Source organism: Symphalangus syndactylus, chromosome 9 (genome assembly GCF_028878055.3).
Source record: "Symphalangus syndactylus isolate Jambi chromosome 9, NHGRI_mSymSyn1-v2.1_pri, whole genome shotgun sequence".
NCBI classification, from domain to species: Eukaryota; Metazoa; Chordata; class Mammalia; order Primates; family Hylobatidae; genus Symphalangus; species Symphalangus syndactylus.
This window is the reverse complement of record NC_072431.2, coordinates 84,918,321-84,937,984: the sequence shown is the minus strand read 5'-3', so window position 1 is coordinate 84,937,984 and position 19,664 is coordinate 84,918,321. Positions and strand designations below refer to the sequence as shown.

At 42.7% G+C, this 19,664-nt stretch overlaps 1 protein-coding gene across 1 annotated transcript in view; it reads left to right on the top strand.

Moving 5' to 3' along the window:
• ADCY1 (adenylate cyclase 1) overlaps window positions 1-19,664 on the top strand; it is a 144,036-nt gene that overhangs the window by 41,929 nt on the left and 82,443 nt on the right. Inside the window, exon 4 of the mRNA XM_055293209.2 lies at window positions 5,827-5,938. Within this exon, the coding sequence (XP_055149184.1) occupies window positions 5,827-5,938 (112 nt within the window). The remainder of the gene's footprint in view (window positions 1-5,826; window positions 5,939-19,664) is intronic.

The window sequence follows — 19,664 nt, the reverse complement described above, 5'->3', positions numbered from 1 at the left end:
CTCAATGATGAAAAACAGAAAGCTTTCCCTCTAAAATCAGGAACAAGACAATGATATCAATCCTCACCACTTCTATTCAACATAGTACTGGAAGTCCTGCCCAGAGCAATTACAGAAGAAAGAACAGCAACAAAAAAAGGCATCCTAAATGGAAAGGGGAAAACTAGGAAGCAGAAGGAAAACAGGCAACCCACAGGAGGGGCAAGTGAGAGTCTTTCTGCAGCCCACTTTCCCACTGGAGATCCAGGTGATGGTAGGGCACCTTGACCCTCCCAAGTTTTGAATCCATCTTAGAAAGCAGCTGGGAGGCTGTAAGCAGGAACTGCTCCAGGGAGGGAACTTGCCCTGGGTCCCACACCAATTCTGCAACCTACGTGGCTACAGCAAGATGCCATTTTTTAAATCCTAGCTTTTAGCAGAGTGTGCATTGTTTTGGGATCCAGCAGTGCCAGTCCTAGGCATTCAGGAAACTTGGGCTATTTGCTTGTGGAACTGGAGCAAAGCAGGGGTGGGCTTCTGCAGCTGTAACTGGGAAGCAATCATGGTGTGGTCTGTAGCCTCTGGCACTAGGAAGCAGGCACCACTCCTGGGGCTTAAGCAGGATGTGAATTGCCATGGAGTCTTGGTCTTGAGTTGTGTGGGGGCTCGTATGGCCTGGGGCCGAGTTGCAGGCTAGGCATGGACTGCCCAGGTCTGAAGGGTCAGCTGTGACAGGTGGGACTGGGATGAGAGAGGGATGTGTTTACCCCATCTGCTGGGTAAGGCTGTGACTGCTGGGGCTGACCCCACTTTCCCCATGGCAGGACCAAACTCTTAGAATTTGATAAATGAATTCAATCAAGTTGGAGAATAGGAAATCAATGTACAAAAATCAATAGCATTTCCATACACTAATAATGTACTAGCTGAAAAAGAAGTCTAGAAAGCAATCCCAATTACAATAGCTACAAAAAATAAATTTAACCAAGGATGTAAAAGATTTCTACAATAAAAACTATAAAACAATGATGAAAGATATTGAAGAGGACACATAAAAATGGAAAGACATTTCACATTCATGGATTGGAAGAATATTATTAAAATGAACATAATACCCAAAGTGATCTATAGATTCAGTGCAGTCTCTATCAAAATATCAGTGATGTTCTTCACAAAAATAGAAAAAAATTCCAAAATTCATATGTTACTACAGAAGACCCTGAGTAGCCAAAGCAATCTTGAGCAAAAAGAAGAAAGCTGGAGGCATTACATTACCTGGCTTCAAGATCTACTACCAAGCTATATTAACTAAAACAGCATGGTACTGGCATAAAAACAGATGTATAGACCAATAGAACAGAGTAGAGAACCCAGAAGTAAATCCATGTAATTTTAGCCAACTGATTTTTGACAAAGGTGCCAAGAACATACATTGGGGAAAAGACAATCTCTTCAATAAATAGTGCTGGGAAAACTGGATATGCATATGCAGAAAATGAAACTAGATCCCTATCTCTTACCATACACAAAAATAAACTCAAAATGGATCAGACATAAATGTAAGACCCAGACTATGAAATTTCTGGAAGGAAACATAGTAGAAATACTTCTGGATATTGGTCTGGGCAGATGTTTTATGGCTAAGACCTCAAAAGCACAGGCAATAAGATAAAAACTAGAGAAATGGGATTATATCAAACTGAAAAGTTTCTGCACAACAAAGGAAACAATCAACAGAGTGAATAGACAACAGAGGGCTAGGATAAAACATTTGTAAACTATTCATTTGACAAGGGATTAATATCCAGAATATACAAGGAACTTAATAGCAAGAAAACAAATAATCTGAATAGGCATTTCTCAAAAGAAGACATCCAAATGGCCAACAAGTATATGATAAAATGGTCAGCATCACTAATCGTCATGGAAATGCAAATCCAAGCCACAATGAGAATCATCTCACCCCAGTTAGATTGGCTATTATCAAAAAGACAAAAAACAAATACTGATGAGGATGCAGAAAAAAGGGATCTCTTGTACTGGTTGGTGGGAATGTAAATTAGTACAGCCATTATGGAAAATAGAGTGGAAGTTTCTCAGAAAGCTAAAAATAGAACTATTATATGATCCAGCAATCCCAGTACTGGGTATATATCCAAAGGGAAATAAATCAGTATGTCAAAGAGATATCTGCTCTCCCTGTTTATTGCAGCACTATTCACAGTAACCTAGATGTGGAATCAACCTAAGTTTCTAACAACAGATGAATGGATAGAGAAAATGTGGTATATTTACAGGATGGAATACTGTTCAGGCATTCAAAAAAATGAAATTCTGTCATTTGTGTCAACATGGGTGTTCCCAGGGGATGTTATATTAAGTGAAATAAGCCAGTCATTGAAAGATAAATACTGCATAGTCTCACTTTTATATGGAAGCTAAAATAGTTGATCTCAGACGCAGGCAGTGGAATAGTGGCTACTAGAGGCTGGGAAGAGTAGGAGGAAGGAAGCCACAGGGAGAGATTGGTTAATGAGTACAAAATTACAGGTAGATAGGAGAAATAAGTTCTATTGTTCTATAGCATGTAGGGTGACTATAGTAAACAATTTATTGCACTTTTCAAGTACATAGAAGAGATGATATTTGAATGTTACCAACACAAAGAAATGATAAAAATGGGAGGTGTTGGATATCCTAATCACCCTGATTTGATAACTGCATGTTGTATACATATATTGAAGTGTCACACCATAACCTGTAAGTATGTACAATTATGTGTCAGTTAACATATATATGTGAATATATACAAATATTTATACAACATACACATATAAGTAACAAAAAAGAAGGAAATCTTGCCATTTTCAACAATATGTATGGAGCTGGAGGACATTACTGTAACCTAAGTAAGACAGAAATATCTGCATGATCTCATTTGTACGTGGAAGTAAAATAGTCAAATTCATAGGAGCAAAGTAGAATGGTGGTTTCTAGGGAAAGGAGGCAGAGGAAAATGGGGTGATGTTGGTAAAAGAATACAAAATTTTAGTTAGGCAGCATGAATAAGTTCTGGAGATATAACACGCAGCATGGTCACAATATTTAACCATACTGCATTGTATGTTTGAAATTTGATCACATACATGTAGCTATGCAGAGGTAATGGCTATTTTAATTACGTTGATAGTGTCAATTATTTCAACCTATGTAGGTTTATCAAAACATCAAATTGTACACCACATATACACATGAGTAAACACAATTTTTATGTCAATGATATCTCAATAAAGGTGTTAAAAGAAAATGTGTTATGTACATAAAATGAAATGCTGTTAAGCCTTAAAAAATAAGGAAATTCTTCAATATGTGACAAAATAGATGAAACTTGAGGACATTATATAAGTGAAATAATCCAGTTACATAAAGACAAATACTGCAATATTCCACTTATATGAGGTATTTAAAATAGTCGAAATCATAGAATTAAAGAGTGTCATTGTGGTTATAGGGTCTTGGGGGAGGAAGAAATGGGGAGTTACCAGTCAACGGCCATGAAGCTATAGATATCTGCTGTACAATATTTTACCTATAGTCAATAATAATGTACAGTACACTTTAAAAAGAATTAGTGAACTTGATAGCTCAGTTGAGATTATCCAGTGTGAAGAATAGAATGAAAAAAAGGATGAAGAAAATGAAGAGAGTGTCAGGGACCTAAGGGACACCATCAAACGTATCAGTACACACATATTGAGAGTCCCACAGGAGAGGAGAAAGAAAAAGGGGCAGAAAGAATATCTGAAGAAATAATGGCCATAAATGTGCCAAAGTTTTTGGAAAACGTTAACCTACACATCCAAGAAGCTGAGTGCACTCCAAGGTGGGTAAACTCAAAAAGACCCACGCTGAGACATGTCATTATCAAACTGTCAAAAACTAAAGACATGAGAACAATTTTGAAAGCAGCAAGAGAAAAACGACTTATCATCTACCAGGGATCTTCAACAAGGTTATCAGCTGATTTTTCATCAGAAACCAGGGAGGCCAGAAGGCAGTGGAATGGCATGTTCAAAGGTTGAAATAAAAATGTAATTCTGTATCCAGCAAAAATCACAAGAGCAGCACCTGCTGTTACCACCATGCAGAATCCTCTTCTCCCAGTGTCTGTGTGCCCCTTTCCCCCTCTCGCCTCCTTCAGGACCCCCGTGACCAATCCTAGTTGACAGTACACACAGCTCCATATCTGACTTCCCTGCTTTTCCATAGTTACATGTGTCACCTTTGATGTTCTCTGCGTGTTTGCCCCTTTCCTGAATAGAATGGAGTCTTTCTGAGGGCAGTGAGGTTTGTTCAAATCCTTTTTTTTTTTTTTTTTTGAGACGGGGTTGCACTGTGTCTCCCAGGCTGGAGTGCAGTGGCATGCTTCGGCTCACCACAACCTCCACCTCCCAGGCTCAAGCGATCCTCCCACCTCAGCCTCCCAAGTAGCTGGGACTACAGGTGCACACCAACACACCTGGCTAATTTTTGTATTTTTTGTGGAGATAGGGTTTTGCCATGTTGCTCAGGCTGGTCTCGAACTCATGGACTCAAATGATCCACCTACCTTGGCCTCCCAAAGTGCTGGGATTATAGGCATGAGCCACCATGCCCTGCCGTGAATCTTTTATTCACTGCTAAATCCCAAGCACCTAGAGCAATGCCAGCACATATATCCCTCAATAAATATTTATTGAATAAGCAAGTGAATAAATGAATTGGAATACTTAGAAATTATTATAAATGATTGTGAACAATCACTGAGCTCTTACTAGGGGCAAGGTATGACCTGGACTCTAGTCTTTTTCCCATTTTACATGGCGAGCATGTGGAATGGTTGGATAAGTTGCTGTCAATAGTGGAGCTGGATAGTTCCCTTGAAGTCCGAATTACTTTGCGTTTATTTCGTGTAGTGGTGCTGGGGGTGTTCTGGGTTCAGGAAGCCTCAAAGTTAGAGAAAAAGCCGAGAACACTTTGAACAAATGTGAATAAATGATTGGGACCCTGTGGAGAGATACCTTAAAGCTACAACATTTTTACAGACAAAAATATATAATTAATTTTTTTCTAATATTTTCAAAGAGCATGTTTTAATATTGCAAGAAGAGAAAACAATAGGAAACATCTTTTTAAAGTCTTACCATCTCCAGAAAATATGAAAGTTCTGCCCTGTGGGTAGACACTGTGTTGTTTAGGGCTGACCCCAGTGCTATGATAAATAGACACTCAGTACCTAGAGGCTTTGATCCAAGACAGTGTGTTTCCTGCTCTCATTGCAGACTCAGGGGGTGGCCTCTTTGCCCAGGAATTCGGGGACTCCCTCCCTTTTCATTGTGAAGCATTGACACCACACTCAGGGCCTGGGAGTTTCTTGCATTTAGCTGGCAGAAGGGGAAAATTAGGGTGTGGAGGGGCCCACATGCTTAAAAGCACATCACTTCTGCTCGGTGCCGCTGGCCACATCCCAGTCTCGTAACCTCCCCAACAAGGGGAGGCAGGTCTAGTGGAGGGCAGATGGGCTTTCTCTATGTGGTGTGAGGGGTCAGCATGGGGGATGGCGAACTCTGAATGGCCTCAGCATTTACTCCTCCAGTGGCCAAGCCCCGGCGTTCTGTGGCTTTTCTGAGCTTCAGTCTTCTCACCTGTATGATGGGAACCAGGAAGCCTTCATTTCTAGTCTGCATTGAGGAATAAATGGGGTAATTGATTCTACAGTGATTTGGAGATGTAAACATCTGTACATCTCTAGGGATTATTTCCTGAGTGACTGGGAGAAGGGCAGCCTGGCACCCCTTTCTCTTGCAGCATCCTGTTTGCTGACATCGTGGGTTTCACGGGCTTGGCATCCCAGTGCACGGCCCAGGAGCTGGTGAAACTCCTCAATGAGCTCTTCGGCAAGTTCGACGAATTAGCCACGGTAAGTGCAGCGTTTTTCTTTGCTCAAATTAAATTAGAATTGCTTCTGGAGTGACGATATGCCAGGTGGATTCCCTGTATTTGGACCATGAACTAGACTGATTGCTAAGCATTTCTTCCAGCAAGGTTATAAATCACCTGTTGTTTTTAGCCTCACCGTTCATTGATTCCTTTCCTTGGACCAGAGCCTTGCATTTACCAGATAAGAAAATGCTTGCACAAGCATGGCCAGCATGCTGTCGAATCAGGGCTTCCATGCAGAAGGCTTCGTTGTGCAGGCCATACGTAGGTATGGGTCTGTCCTTTGCACCATCCTGCTGCCATTGTGTCCCACTGTAGACAGAGCTGGTGGTTGCAACCCCTTGTTCTGGGCTCTACTGGAGCAGGCCTGATTCTGGGTCTGCCACCCTCCTGGGATTGAAACTTGTCAGCTGGGGGCCCAGTTGCTGACACCTCCTGATGCCTGGTGCAGGCAGTGGCCACCCTTGCCCTCAGCACACTGCGTGCTGGGGTTTTGAAAGACCTTCCTTGGACCAGTCACATCTGGCAGCCAAGTTCTGCTGAATGTCGGGCCAAGGCCATACCAACAGCCTTGGCTTGTAATGCGCATGTTAGGAAGCAAAGATGAGCAAGGCAGCCAAACCTCCTTGTACAGAGGTTTGCCCTCCTGGGACTTAGTCACATGGGCCACAAGGCTCCTGAGGGGCTGCCACTGTCCCCCTTTCTCCCCACAGAATGTGCTGTGTTTAGAGACAGGACATGTCGGGCTGGGATCTGAGTTGCAGAAGCCAACAGACGTTGCAGGCCCAGGGAGAGCACATCTATTGCATGGCATCGATATCTTACCCCTCGTTTTCCTCCGCTGCCCATGGATATATTGTACTACTCATCAGCCATCAGATTGAAAGCTAGAATGTGCCCTATTTGCACGTGATGGAACTTCCCCTCTTGCCATTCTCCTGGCACATCCTCCCTGAGATTTTCATGCCCGGACTGTGCAGGAAGGGTCGGCTTCTGCAGATGACTGACCATGGGCACAGGAAGTCTCCTCTTTCTAAGAGGGAAGGGGAGGAGGGAGTCCGGTGTCAGGAGAACCCAGGATGTGATGCTTTTCAGGGCCACTGACCCACCTGAGTTTCCTTGGACCCAAAACACCTAGCACCCCTGCCCTGTGAGGGTGTGGGAGGAGCACAGTGAGATGGAGCCAAGTTCAAGTTCACCTCTTGTCCAGCCTCACTCCAGGTGGTCAGGGAGGGGCACTGAGGTCAGTGTGAGAGGAAGGGGCAGTGAGCTCTGTTCAGCAAGGCAGCACCTTTTCAGAGAAGGTGACAGTGAAGAGTCTTGCGGGAAAATGTGGATGCTCCCTTAATGAAGGAGGGGAGAGGAGGGCACCCTGATGGGGGGCTGGCTTGTGCAGAGTCCTGAGGGGCATTCTGAGCACAGGGCAGGGCTGGGCAGGACACAGCCAGGCGGTAGTCACATGAGCTGAGGCTGGTGAGACTTGCCATGCCTGGCAGCAGTTAGGGGGACCCACTGGAGGTGGGAGAAAACTTGGGAGCCTGTTGCAGACACCTGGTTAGGGAGAGAGGTTAAGGTAGGAGGGGCAGGGGGAAGGAGGGTGGGCATGGGGGATTTTGGACACTACTCCCTTTGGAAGATCCCTGTGGGGAAGAAAAGGTCTTGAGATCCAGTTGTAAAGTCACTGTTTACTTTTCCAATAAACAGTGGAAAAGATCAGCACCTTTTACTTTTCCAGTAAATAGTGGAAAAGTAAACTGACTTTACAACTGGATCTCAAGACCTTTTTTTCCCCACAGGAATTTTTGCAGGCAGTCACACCCCATTGATAGCCTGGGCCAAAGTTCCACAGCACCCTGTTTGGGAAAGGCCACTTCATCTTTCTGCTGGGCACCGGAGCTTCTGGTCTGCAATGCCCTTGCAGTCTTGTCTGGGCTGTCCACTAGGCTTGTCCCCTGGACTGTGCAGCCAGTGTTGTGGCCTGGGCCTGCTCCTTGCTTCCCATCCCTTCAGCAGGAAGCTGGTCATCTTGAGAGCTTTTCTCTGGAGGGTCGCGCTTGGCCCCACCTGGGCCTTTTCTCTCTCACTGTGCTTGGAGCTGGTGCTGGGCCCTCCACTCCTACCATCTGATTGTCTTCCTGGCAGTCCTGAGATCAGCACCTTTGTCCGTGAGGGGACAGGACCCACGTTGGGTCAGCCCAGGCCCTTTGCAGTCCTGCTGTAGACTCCCTGGGGCTCTAGTTCTCTTATGAGGCATCTTATTTCAGCCCAGTTGCTTTGCAGTTTCTTCCTTTGATAAAGAAGTGCTGGCTCCTAGGAGAGGCTGAAGGTGTCACGGAGAGCTGCCTGCTGCTCATGGTGCTGGGCTGTCACCCTGGTCCCAGGCCTTGGCATCTGCTGTTCCTTTCTATCTGTGCCACTGTCCAGGGTGTATGGGCGGGGGCTCTGGGCCTGTTTCGAGGCATCATCACATGCTCTGTCATCTCATGTTTCCATGTTCCAAGTGGCTCCTTGAAACCTACTTGGCTCTTTTGCCAGGATACTGATTCATGCCTGGGATGCTGGCTTACATACTTTTATCAAGAAGAATGCACACACGCATCAGAGAGTGGGTGATGTATGTGGTGGAGATGCCTGATGGGTCAAGTGGAGTGAGAGATGTGTTGAGATGTGTGTGCCTGTACATATGTGTGAGTGTGCACATATGTGAACGTGCATGTGCACATGTGTGTACGCATGAATGTGTGAGCATGGGTGTGCATGTGTGGGAATGTACATGAGTGAGCCTGTGTGCCTGCAAATGCATATGTGTGTTATGTGTGTAGGTGTGTTGCATGTGTGAGTGCTGACATGAACACACGTGTGTACCTGTGTGTAGGCGAGCATGCATGTGGTATATATATGAGTATGTATGTGTGTGTGTACCTGTGTGAGTGTGCATCTGTACATGCATGTGTGTGCCCGTGTGTCCCCTGTGGATCACCACCTTTGGTTGGGAACATTCTCTTGGAGACCTTTGGCAGCACAGAACACAGTCACCTCATGAGAAGTGGGGACTGAGCTGACATGATTTTGTGTCAGGGGAGTCTGTCCTCTTGACTGCCCATGTGTGCACAGATGTGTGCATTGCAGACACCTGCTGAAGCACAAAGCCCTGCGCTCTGCTATCTGCTTCTCCCAGTGACCATGCAGGATTGTGGTGTTACCCCATGTCCAAGAGAAGGAGATTGAGGGTCAGGGAGAACCAGCTACTTCCTAGAGGCTTGGTGGCTCTGGACCTACCAGCCCCTAATGCAAGGCTCTCTGCCTGGGGTTAGCTGACTAGGTCTGTGAAGGGCAGATAGTAAATATTTCAGGCTCTGTGGGTTACATATCGTTTCTGTTGCAACAACTCAACTCTGCTGTTGGAGCACAGAAGTGTCCACAAATACGTAAACGAATGGGTGTGGCTGTGCACCAGTAAAACTTCACAAAACAAGGAGTGGTCCACAGCCTCAGCGTGCCAGCCTCTGCTCTAAACCGTGACACCCGAACAGTGTTACGTTTAAAGACATCCATACACCCTGTCTTTGCCGTGTGCCTGCCCAGCAGCTGGGCGGTGGCTGATGTGTTGGCCTCTGGGCGGTGGAGTGTCCTGGGAGTCAGCCCCACGGAGCCTCCAGGTTGTGCTGCTGGCTGCTTTTGTTCTTGGGGATGCTGTTTCTGGGTAGCAGGGCTGACAGTGCTGGCAGAGGTTAGGATATCATTACAGCTGCAAGAGGCCTTCATGCAGCCCTTGAGTTCTGCCAGCTGAGAGCTCCAGGTGCCCACGAGGAGCACAGCAGAGAGAATTGAACCAGCAGTCCCTGCAGCAGCATAAATAGCATCAACCCCAATAACTACAACTCTGGTGTAAAGTGGCTGCTCAGTTCCCAGCAACATTTGAGTTTGAGCTGAAAAGAATATTTTCTGGTTTCTAGGAACACATTATTGTAAATGGGATCCATTTGGGCATGAAGCCCTTGGCCACATGGGAGCAGAGGGGAGCTCGATTAGGGATCTTGCCAGCCAGGCAGGAAGGGGACGGGGCCTTGCCCTAGTGCACTAATGCCACCACAGAGTGACAGCATTGGGGTGCAGAGGGCTCGGCAGTGTGTGGGTGGGGGCACATATTGACCAGCAATTGTTTTGTAGCACTAGAGGGCCAGAAGGAGATGCTCCAGTGTGAGCAGATGCAGGCACAAGGGGCTGGGCCTGTTTCTTCTCTTGACCCCTGCCCTCAAAATCAAGGTAGAACTTTAAGAGCCTTAGTTGAAAGTCTGGAGTTTGGCTGCACTATGCAACATGAGGAGACAAAGGCCAAGTTGTTGACCTCACAGAAGTCTTTGTAACATCCTGGCCAGGACATAATGTCATCTTCATTGTAAGAGTGAGCAGAATGAGGCTCATGTGGTAAAGCAACATCCCCAGAGCCACAGCCAGGATTGGAAACAGTGTCATTATGGCTCTGAAGCCTGTCTCCCGGGAAGAGAACTCCTACTCATCTTTGAAAGCCCCAAAGGCCATCTTTTCTCTAGGTCTCTGACCACTGGGCCTCTGACCTTTCACCAGCCTTCTGTGGAACAGGTGCATCCTGTCCAGCTAACCCTACTCATACATCACTGTGTGTGTGGCTGTTTTGCAGGGAGGGGTTGGCCTGTGGACAGCCCATACATATGTCTGAGTTGGCACTGAGTCCCAGTGCTGACCATGGAGCCTGGCACACAATGGCTATCCCCGCCTGTTTAAGTGGGACAGTGCCATGCCAGTGTGTCCTCTCCAATGGATTCTAGACTCCTTGGCCTGTTACCTGAAGCTGGGGGACCTCCGACGTCGCCCACATATGAGAATGGCCAGAGGAGGGGCTGGGGTGGCCTACAACAGGCACTTTTTGGCCAGCAGGAGCCTCATTTGGAGAAGCTAAGTTGGGCTGGGAGCAGGATCAGTACCTGGGAGAGCTGGCTTTGGGTTTCCTTAGGGCTCAACTATCTGTGCATGATGGCTCTGAAGAGCACAGGCCACTTCTTGCCCTCCCTGTAGCTGTAAACAGGCTGCAGAATCCACTCATGGGGAGATGCATCTGCAGAGCAAGCACAAGTCTGACTGGCTGTCACCAGGTGGTAGTGAGTGTCCTGTGGGGATGGAGGGAGGATACCAAGCTCCCCAAGACCCCCGACACCCACTTCGCATATGCACAGCCATGGCTGAGCATGAGGCTGCCCCTGGCAGGCTCCTGGTGGGGAGGTTCTTTGCTGTTTCTCAGCACATGATTGAGAAGCAATTGTCATGTCACCTGGGACACCTTAAGGTGGATTCTTAGGCCACATCCAGAACCACTCATCAGAGTCTTAGGGATAAGGAATCTGCATTTTGCTAACTGCCCTGGATTTTGCAGGCCAGAGGCTGAGAGCCACTCTCTAAAGCTTGTGCTCGTATACAGGCCACTGGGCCTCAGAGGTGGGTCTCTTGGCATTCTCCACTCTGACCCCATGTGTTTTCCTCACACCCCAAGTGAGCCTCTCGCTTTCCCTGCCTGAAGACCTCGGTTTCCGCCATCCATCTCCATGCTCCTGCCCCTGCTCTAGCCCCTCCAGACCCCTGCACAGTTTATAATGGGCAGAATGGAAACACATCTTTGTTCACACAGCAGGGAAAGTGTTTCCCTGTCCTTGGATCCTTGCAGAGTGACCTGCCCAGACTCTATCAGGGGTGGAGGGTGAGTGGTTTCTGGAGGAAGGGGAGCATGGGGAGTATATGAGGAGGCACCCCCGCCCTTCCCCAAGGCAGGACAGCCCATGGGCCATGTTTTGGTGTCTTTAGGAAAATTATTTATTAAGAAAAGTTCTCAAATATGTGTGGATGACTTTTTGAATACGAAGGGAATCTGTCAGTTTTCCTAGGAAAGGTTTACATAATACTCTGTCTTCTGCAACCTGGCATGCTTCTTTCTTCCAACAAACTGCACCACGTGTGGCCTAACTAGTGCCTGCCTTCTGATAATGAGTGTGAGTTCTGTGGTTACCTCTGGGATACGTTACACCTCACCGGGATTTCTGCAGCAGCTCCTCATGGGGTGAGCATGAGGAGCTCTGCTTCCTGTTTCAAACCTTTCCTCGGCTTCCCACTGTCCCAGGTGGCACAGAGGGCTCCTTACTTTGGAGGTATGATTGACTGATAATGAGCTGCATATGTGTATGGTTCTGTTCATTTGGGCATATGTACACATGTGTGAAGCCATCACCACAGTCAAGATGCTGAGCATATCTTCCAGTGTTTCCCACACCCTTTGCAATCCCTCTCTCCTCCCACTTCTCATTTTACTCTCTCCCTGTGTCCAGGCAACTACTAATCTGCTTTCTATCACTACAAATACGTTTGAATTTTCTAGAATCTTATATATATGGAACAAGGCAATATGTACTCTACATTGTCTGGCTTTTTTTCACTGAGCATAATTGTTTTGAGATTCATCCAACTTGTTGTATGTGTCAGTACTTCATTCCTTTTCATTGCTTAGAAGCATCCCATTTTGTAGCTGTACTGAAGCTTGTCTGTTTATTCACTTTTTGATGGACATTTGGTTATTTCTAGGTGTTGTTTATTACAAATAAAGCTGCTATGAACATTCATGTACAAGTCTATGTATGGGTATTCAGTTCTCTTGGGTAAATACCTAGAAGTAGAATGGCTAAAAAACATGGTAGATGTATGCTTAACTTTTTATGAAACAGACACAATGTTTTCAGAGTTATTGTAGCATTTCACATTCCCATCAGCAGTGTATGAGTTCCAGTTGCTCCACATCCTCATCAGCACTTGCTGTAGTCAGTCTTTTTAATTTTAGTTTTTTTCAAATAGGCATGTGGTACTATTTTATTGTGGTTTTAATTTCCTATTTTTTAATAGCTGATGTGGTTGAGCATCTTTTCATTGCTTATTGGCCACTCATATGTCTTTTTGGTGAAGTGTCTGTTGAAACCTTTTGACCACTTCTTTTTATTTGGGTTGATTTTTTTCTTTTTGTAAAGTTTTGAGCATTCTTTATATGTTCTACATACAAGTCCTCCAACAGATATATGATCCCTGAGACTTTGGCTTGTTTGTTTATTCTCTTAACAGTGTTGTTTGAAGAGCAGAAAGTTTTAGTGTTTATGAAGTCCAATTTATCAGTTTTTTTAATGCATTGTAACTTTTGTGTTGTATTTAAAAAGTCTTTGCCCAAAGTGCTATAATTGTGTGTTGGTTTCCCAAGGCTACTGTGGTGAATTACCACAAACTTGGTGGCTTGAAACAACAGAAACTTCTTTTCTCACAGTTTTGGAGGCCTGAATTCTGAAATCAGTATTGCTTGGCCAAAATCCAGATATTTGCAGAACCATACTCCATCCAGAAGGTTCCAAGGGAGAATTTGTCCCTTAACTCTTACATCTTCTGTTGGCTGTTGGAATTCCTTGGCTTGTGGGCACATGACTCCAGTCTCCCTCTGTCCATATTGCTGTCTGTTCCTCTTCATTCTTCTGTTTTCTCTCTCTCTGCCTTTTCCCCCTCCCTCCCTCTCTCTTTCCCTTTTTCTGTATGTGTGTAAAATTTCCTCCTGCCTCATTTTTATAAGGATACAGGTCATTGTATTCAGGGCTCATCTGGATAATCCAAGATGGTTTCCCTATTTTAAGATCCTTAATTTATTACATTAGAAAGATCTTTGTTTTTGTCTGCTTTGTTTTGTGTTTTGCCATGTCGGTTTGCATTAACAGATTCCAGAAATTTGACCGTGGGTATCTCTGGGGGTCTCGGGGGGGCATGGAATTTCAGCCTACCACATAGCGAGAGCAGCCATCCAAAATCTCTCTAGATTTCAGTCTCCTTATTAAAAAATAAGACTAAATATGACTATTTCGGTTGGTTAGTGAGAAGTAAAATAATGGAAAGTAAAATAATAAAAAGTCTAAAGCATCTAGCACAGTGCCTAGGACAGGGTTTACACTCAATGTATGATAATTATCATTGTTACCAGGAAAGTTGTGATCAGTGGGGTCAGTGTTGTTAAAACTATGCAGGTATTTGAAAATCCAACTTGAAAATCATTGAGACCCTCTAACATAAAGATATGATAAACTCATTTTAAAAATCCCATCAAGTTCTTATGTAACCAGATAACATTTGATACTAGAAATTGTCCATTTATCAGCTTTGTCTGTTTTAGAGAATTGTCAAATAACGTTGTCCTTATTAGCATTATAATGCAATTGGATTCCATTTTAACTCTGCAAATGTCCTGTCATTCTGCTATGTGCAGGAAACTGCTAATCACTGGTACGTGCATATCTAAGGAGAATACAATCTGTGACTTAGTCTGCCTCACAATCCAGCAGGGGAACAAAAGTTTTCCTTAAATACTTGTTTTACAGAGCACATACTATATCACAAGTAAATTGAGTACTATGTCGCTTATTCTCCATTTTATAAGCTCTGCATCCAAACTTGAAAACAAACATCATCCACAAAAAGTCAAAGCATTAGATGCAATTATCAGATTAATGTTTAATAAGGTGAAAACACAACATAGTGTATTCATAATTTTTGTGTGCATGTGAATTTCCATAGCTTTACAAATACACATTGTCCTAAGGAAAACTCACATGAGAAAGATACACAAATAATCACAATCATTTGTTTCATTTGCCAGCTATCTAAGCCAAGCCTGCATATCCCTGCATCTCAGAGTAAGGTTGCGAAGTAAATAAATATATACCTACCTAAAATAAAGTAAAAATCTTTGCCTAACCAGTCATAGATTTTCTCCTGTGTTTTCTTCTAAGGGTTTTATAGTTTGAGGTTTTACATTTAAGTTTATAATACATTTGGAGTTAATTTTTGTGTATGTTTCGAGGTATGGGTCAAAGTTGGATTTTTTTTTTGTTGTTATCTTGATATCTAATTGTCCCAGAATCATTCACTGAAAAGACTATCATTTCTCTACTGAATTCACTTTCCAAAATTTTAGAAAAATCACTTGTCCATATGCAGTTGAATGTATTTCTGGATTTTAAAAAATTCTGTTCCATTAACCTATGTGTTTATCTTGACATCAAAAACCACACACACTGGCCCTGTAGTTTTATAATGTATAGTCTGGAATCAGGTCCTGTGCTTTATCCAAGTTTGTTGTTCTTTTTCAAAGTGGTTTTTGGCTATTCTAGGTGCTTTGCTTTTCCATGTGAATTTTAGAATCAATTTGTCAGTTTCTGTAACAAAGTCTGCTGGAATTTTGTTTGGGATTTGTGTTGAATCTATGTTACCAATCTTGGGAGGATTAACATTTAAAAAATAGTCTTCTGATTCACGAACACCGTATGTTTATTTAGATTGATTTAGATATTCTTTAATTTTTTCTCAGAGAAAATGTATAGAAAAAATTCTATACATTTCTCAGAAATGTATAGTTTTCAGTGTTTATGTATTTCTTTTTTCTTTTTTTTTTGAGACAGGGTCTCTTTCTGTTACCCAGACTGGAGTGTAATGGTGTGATCACAGGTCATTGCAGCCTCCACCTCCTGGGCTCAAGCAATCCTTCTGCTTCAGCCTCCTGAGTAGCTGGGACAACAGGCACATGCCACCATGCCCAGCTAATTTAAAATTTTTTTTTTTGTAGAGACGGGGTTTCACCATGTTGCCCAGGCTGGTCTCGAACTCCTGAGCTTGAGAGATACTCTCGCCCTGGCCTTGCAAAGTTGCAGGGATTACAGGCATGAACCACCGTGCTCGGCCAATGTATATGTATTTTATATATTTTATCAGATTTATTCCTAAGTAGCTCCTAGTTGTTTCTTTTTTAGATGGAGTCTTGCTCTGTTGTGTAGGCTGGAGTGCAGTGGTGTGATCTTGGCTCACTGCAATCTCTGCCTCCCAGGTTCAAGTGATTCTCCTACCTCAGCCTCCGGAGTAGCTGAGATTACAGGCACACACCACCATGCCTGGCTAATTTTTGTATTTTTGGTAGAGACGAGGTTTCACCATGTTGTCCAGGCTGGTCTTGAACTTCTGGCCTCCAGTGATCCACCTGCCTCGGCCTTCCAAAGTCCTGGTATTACAGGCATTAGTCACCACACCCAGCCAATGCTATTGATTTCTAACTTTTAATTTCTGATTGTTCATTACTAGTATAGCAAAATACAGTTGACCCTTGAACATCATAGATTTGAACTCTGTGGATCCACTTATACATGGATTTTTTTCAATAAATATATCGGAAAATATTTTGGAGATTTGTGATAGTTTGGAAAAACTCACAGATGAACTGCGTAGCCTAGAAATATTGAAGACATTAAGAAAAGTTTGCGTATGCCATGAATGCATAAATGATTATACATTTATGCATTTATGTATTTAGGCTGGTGCAAAAGTAATTGTGGTTTTTGCCTTTAATAGCAAGGCCCGGCACGGTGGCTCATGCCTGTAATCCCAGCACTTTGGGAGGCCGAGGCGGGTGGATCATGAGATCAAGAGATCGAAACCATTCTGGCCAACGTGGTGAAACCCCGTCTCTACTAAAAGTACAAAAATTAGCTGGGTGTGGTGGCGGGCGCCTGTAGTCCCAGCTACTTGGGAGACTGAGGCAGGAGAATCGCTTGAACCCGGGAGGCAGAGGTTGCAGTTAGCCGAGATCGTGCCACTGCACTCCAGCCTGGCTACAGAGTGAGACATCATCACAAAAAAAAAAAAAAAAAGTAATAGCAAAAACCATAATTACTTAAATTACTTATAGCAAAAACCACAATTACTTTTGCATCAACCTAAATAGATACTAGTCTATTTTTGTGTTAATCAACTGTTAATGTTATTGGTAAGGTTTCTGCCCAATGGTAGGCTATTGGTAGCTATGTTTTTGGGGGTAGTCAAAAGTTATACATGGATTTTCAACTGTGTGGGGGGTTTTCACTCCTAACCTGTGTTTTGTTCAAGGGCCAACTGTACAATTGAATTTTTGTATTGGTAAACTGTTCTGAAACTCCGCTGAGCTCACTCATTTCTAGTAGGTTTCCGTATACCTACGTTTTCTACATAAATCATCATGTTTGCAAATGAAGACAGATTTTCTTCGTCCTTTCCCACTTGGGTGCCTTTTATTTGTGTTTTCTTGCCTTCTTTTACTGGCTAGAACCACCAGTACAATGTTGAATAGAAGTGTCAAGAGCAGGCATTCTTGTCTTGTTCCCAACATTAGGGGAAGGCATTCTGTCTTGCGTCATTAAATATGATATTACCAGTTGGATTTTTTGTGGATACTTTTTATCGAGCAAGTTTCCTTTTATTTCTAGTTTGCTGAGTTTTTTTTTTTTGAATCAGAAATGGATGTTGAATTTTGTCTAATTCTTTTGCATCTATTGGAAGGATCATATGGTTTTTCTTTTTAGTCAGCTCATATAATGAATTACACTGACTGATCGTAGGATATTTAAACATCCTTTTGTTCCTTGGACAAGCCCTACTTGGACATAAAGATGGTCCCCGACTTATGATAGTTTGACATATGCTGTTTTGACTTTAGGATGATGGGAAAATGATACACATTCAATACAAAGTGCCTTCCTCTTGTGATGCTGGGAGACAGCAGCAAACCACAGCTCCCAATCAGTCATACAGTTTTGACTTTCAATATTTTCAGCTTACCATACATTTATGGGTTGTAACCCCATCAGAAGTTGAGGAGGATTTGTTTTTTTTTGTTTTTTTTTTTGAGGCAGAATCCTGCTCTGTCACCAGGCTAGAGTGCAGTGGTGCAATCTTGGCTCACTGCAACCTCTGCCTCCTGGGTTCAAGCGATTCCACGGCCTCACCTCCCGAATAGCTGGGACTACAGGCATGCACCACCACGCCTGGCTAATTTTTTGTATTTTAGTAGAGACGGGGTTTCACCATGTTGGCCAGGATGGTCTTGATCTCCTGACCTCGTGATCCACCCGCCTCGGCCTCCCAAAGTGCTGGGATTGCAGGCGTGAGCCACCACACCTGGCCGTTGAGGAGGATTTGTATTGCATTATCCTTATTTATTGTTGGCTTTGCTTTTCTAAAATTTTGTTTAGAAAATTTTTTATTTATGTTACTTAAAGATATTAGTCTGTGGCTTTCTTATTCTGTACATGGTGTCAAGATAACGCTTAACTCATAGATGAGTTTGGGAACATTTCCTTTTGTTGAATTTTTTGGAATAGTTTTTGTAGAAATGGTATTCTTTCCTTCTTAAATGTGTGGTAGAATTTACCAATGAATCCATCTGGACCTGATATTTTCTTTGTGGAAAAGTTTTTAACTACAAATTTAATTTCTTTAAATAGAGCTAGTGAGGTCAGTTTTTTTTTTTTTTTTTTTTTTTTTTCTTAAATAAGCTTGGCAGTAGTTCTTCATAGTATTTCCTTGTTTTTCTTCTAATATCTGTAGAATCTATAGTGATGTCACCTCTTTTATCCATGGTTTGGGTAAGTTTTGTCTTCTCTTTTATCTGATCATTTTGGCTAGAGGTTTATCAATTTCATTGATTTTTTTTTTAAATAACTGCTTTTCATTTGATTGATTTCTCTATTTTTTCTATTTAGTTTCTTTTCATATCTGTATTATTGTTTTGCTTCTGGCTATTTTGGGTTTAATTTGTTCTTCTTTTTGTAGTTTCTTAAGGTGGATGCCAAAGCCATTAATTAAACATTTTTTATGTTTTTTAATATAAGAATTTATTGTTGTAAACTTACCTGAAAGTATTACTTTAGCAGTATCTCATAGTTTCTCGTATGTTTTGTGTTTTTCTAATTCTGTTCAAAGTACTTTCTAATTTCTCTTGTTTTTTTTTTTTTTTTTTTTTAGACCCATGGGTTATTTAGAGATGTGATTCAGGGATATTTCAAAGATCTTGTTTTTTACTTCTAATTTAGTTCTTTTTATTATTTGAATCCTCTTAAATTTATGGCCCAGAATATGGCTTACTTTGGTGGTTTAGTACTCTGATTTTGTAGAATTCTGTTGTTAAGAGTGTGTTCAGTAAGTACCAATTAGGTCAATTGGTTGATAGAATTGTTCATGTCTTCTATATCTTTATTCATTTCCTGGCTACTTGTTCTCTCAATTATTGAGAGAGGGGTATTAAAATCTCCAACGTAATTGTATATTTTTTCTTTCAGTTCTATTTTTACTTCATGTATTCTTAAACTGTTATTCAATTTTTAAATATTTGTAATGGTTATGTCTTCTTGATAAATTGACTATTTTATTATTAAGAAATGACCTTCTTTATTCTGGTAATATTTTTTGCTTTGTAATGCCATTTGTCTGATATTAATAGAGCCATTTCAACTTTCCTTTGACTGTTGTCAGAAAGAATAGTTGTCACTCGATACTTACAGGGCATTGTTCTAGGACTACCAATGGATACCAAAATCTGGATGCTCAAGTCCCTTATAAAAAATGGCATAGTATTTGCATATGACCTTTATACGCATCCTCCTGTATATTTGAAGTCTTCTCTGGGTTACTTATAATATCTACTACAGTGTAAATGCTATGTAAATAGTTGTTATGCTGTATTGTTTGGGGAATAATGACAAGAAAAAAAGTTGTACATGTTCAGATAGATGCAACCTTGATAGGCCTAACTACATTCTGTCATCTGCAGTTGGTTGGATCCATAGATGCAGAACCCATGG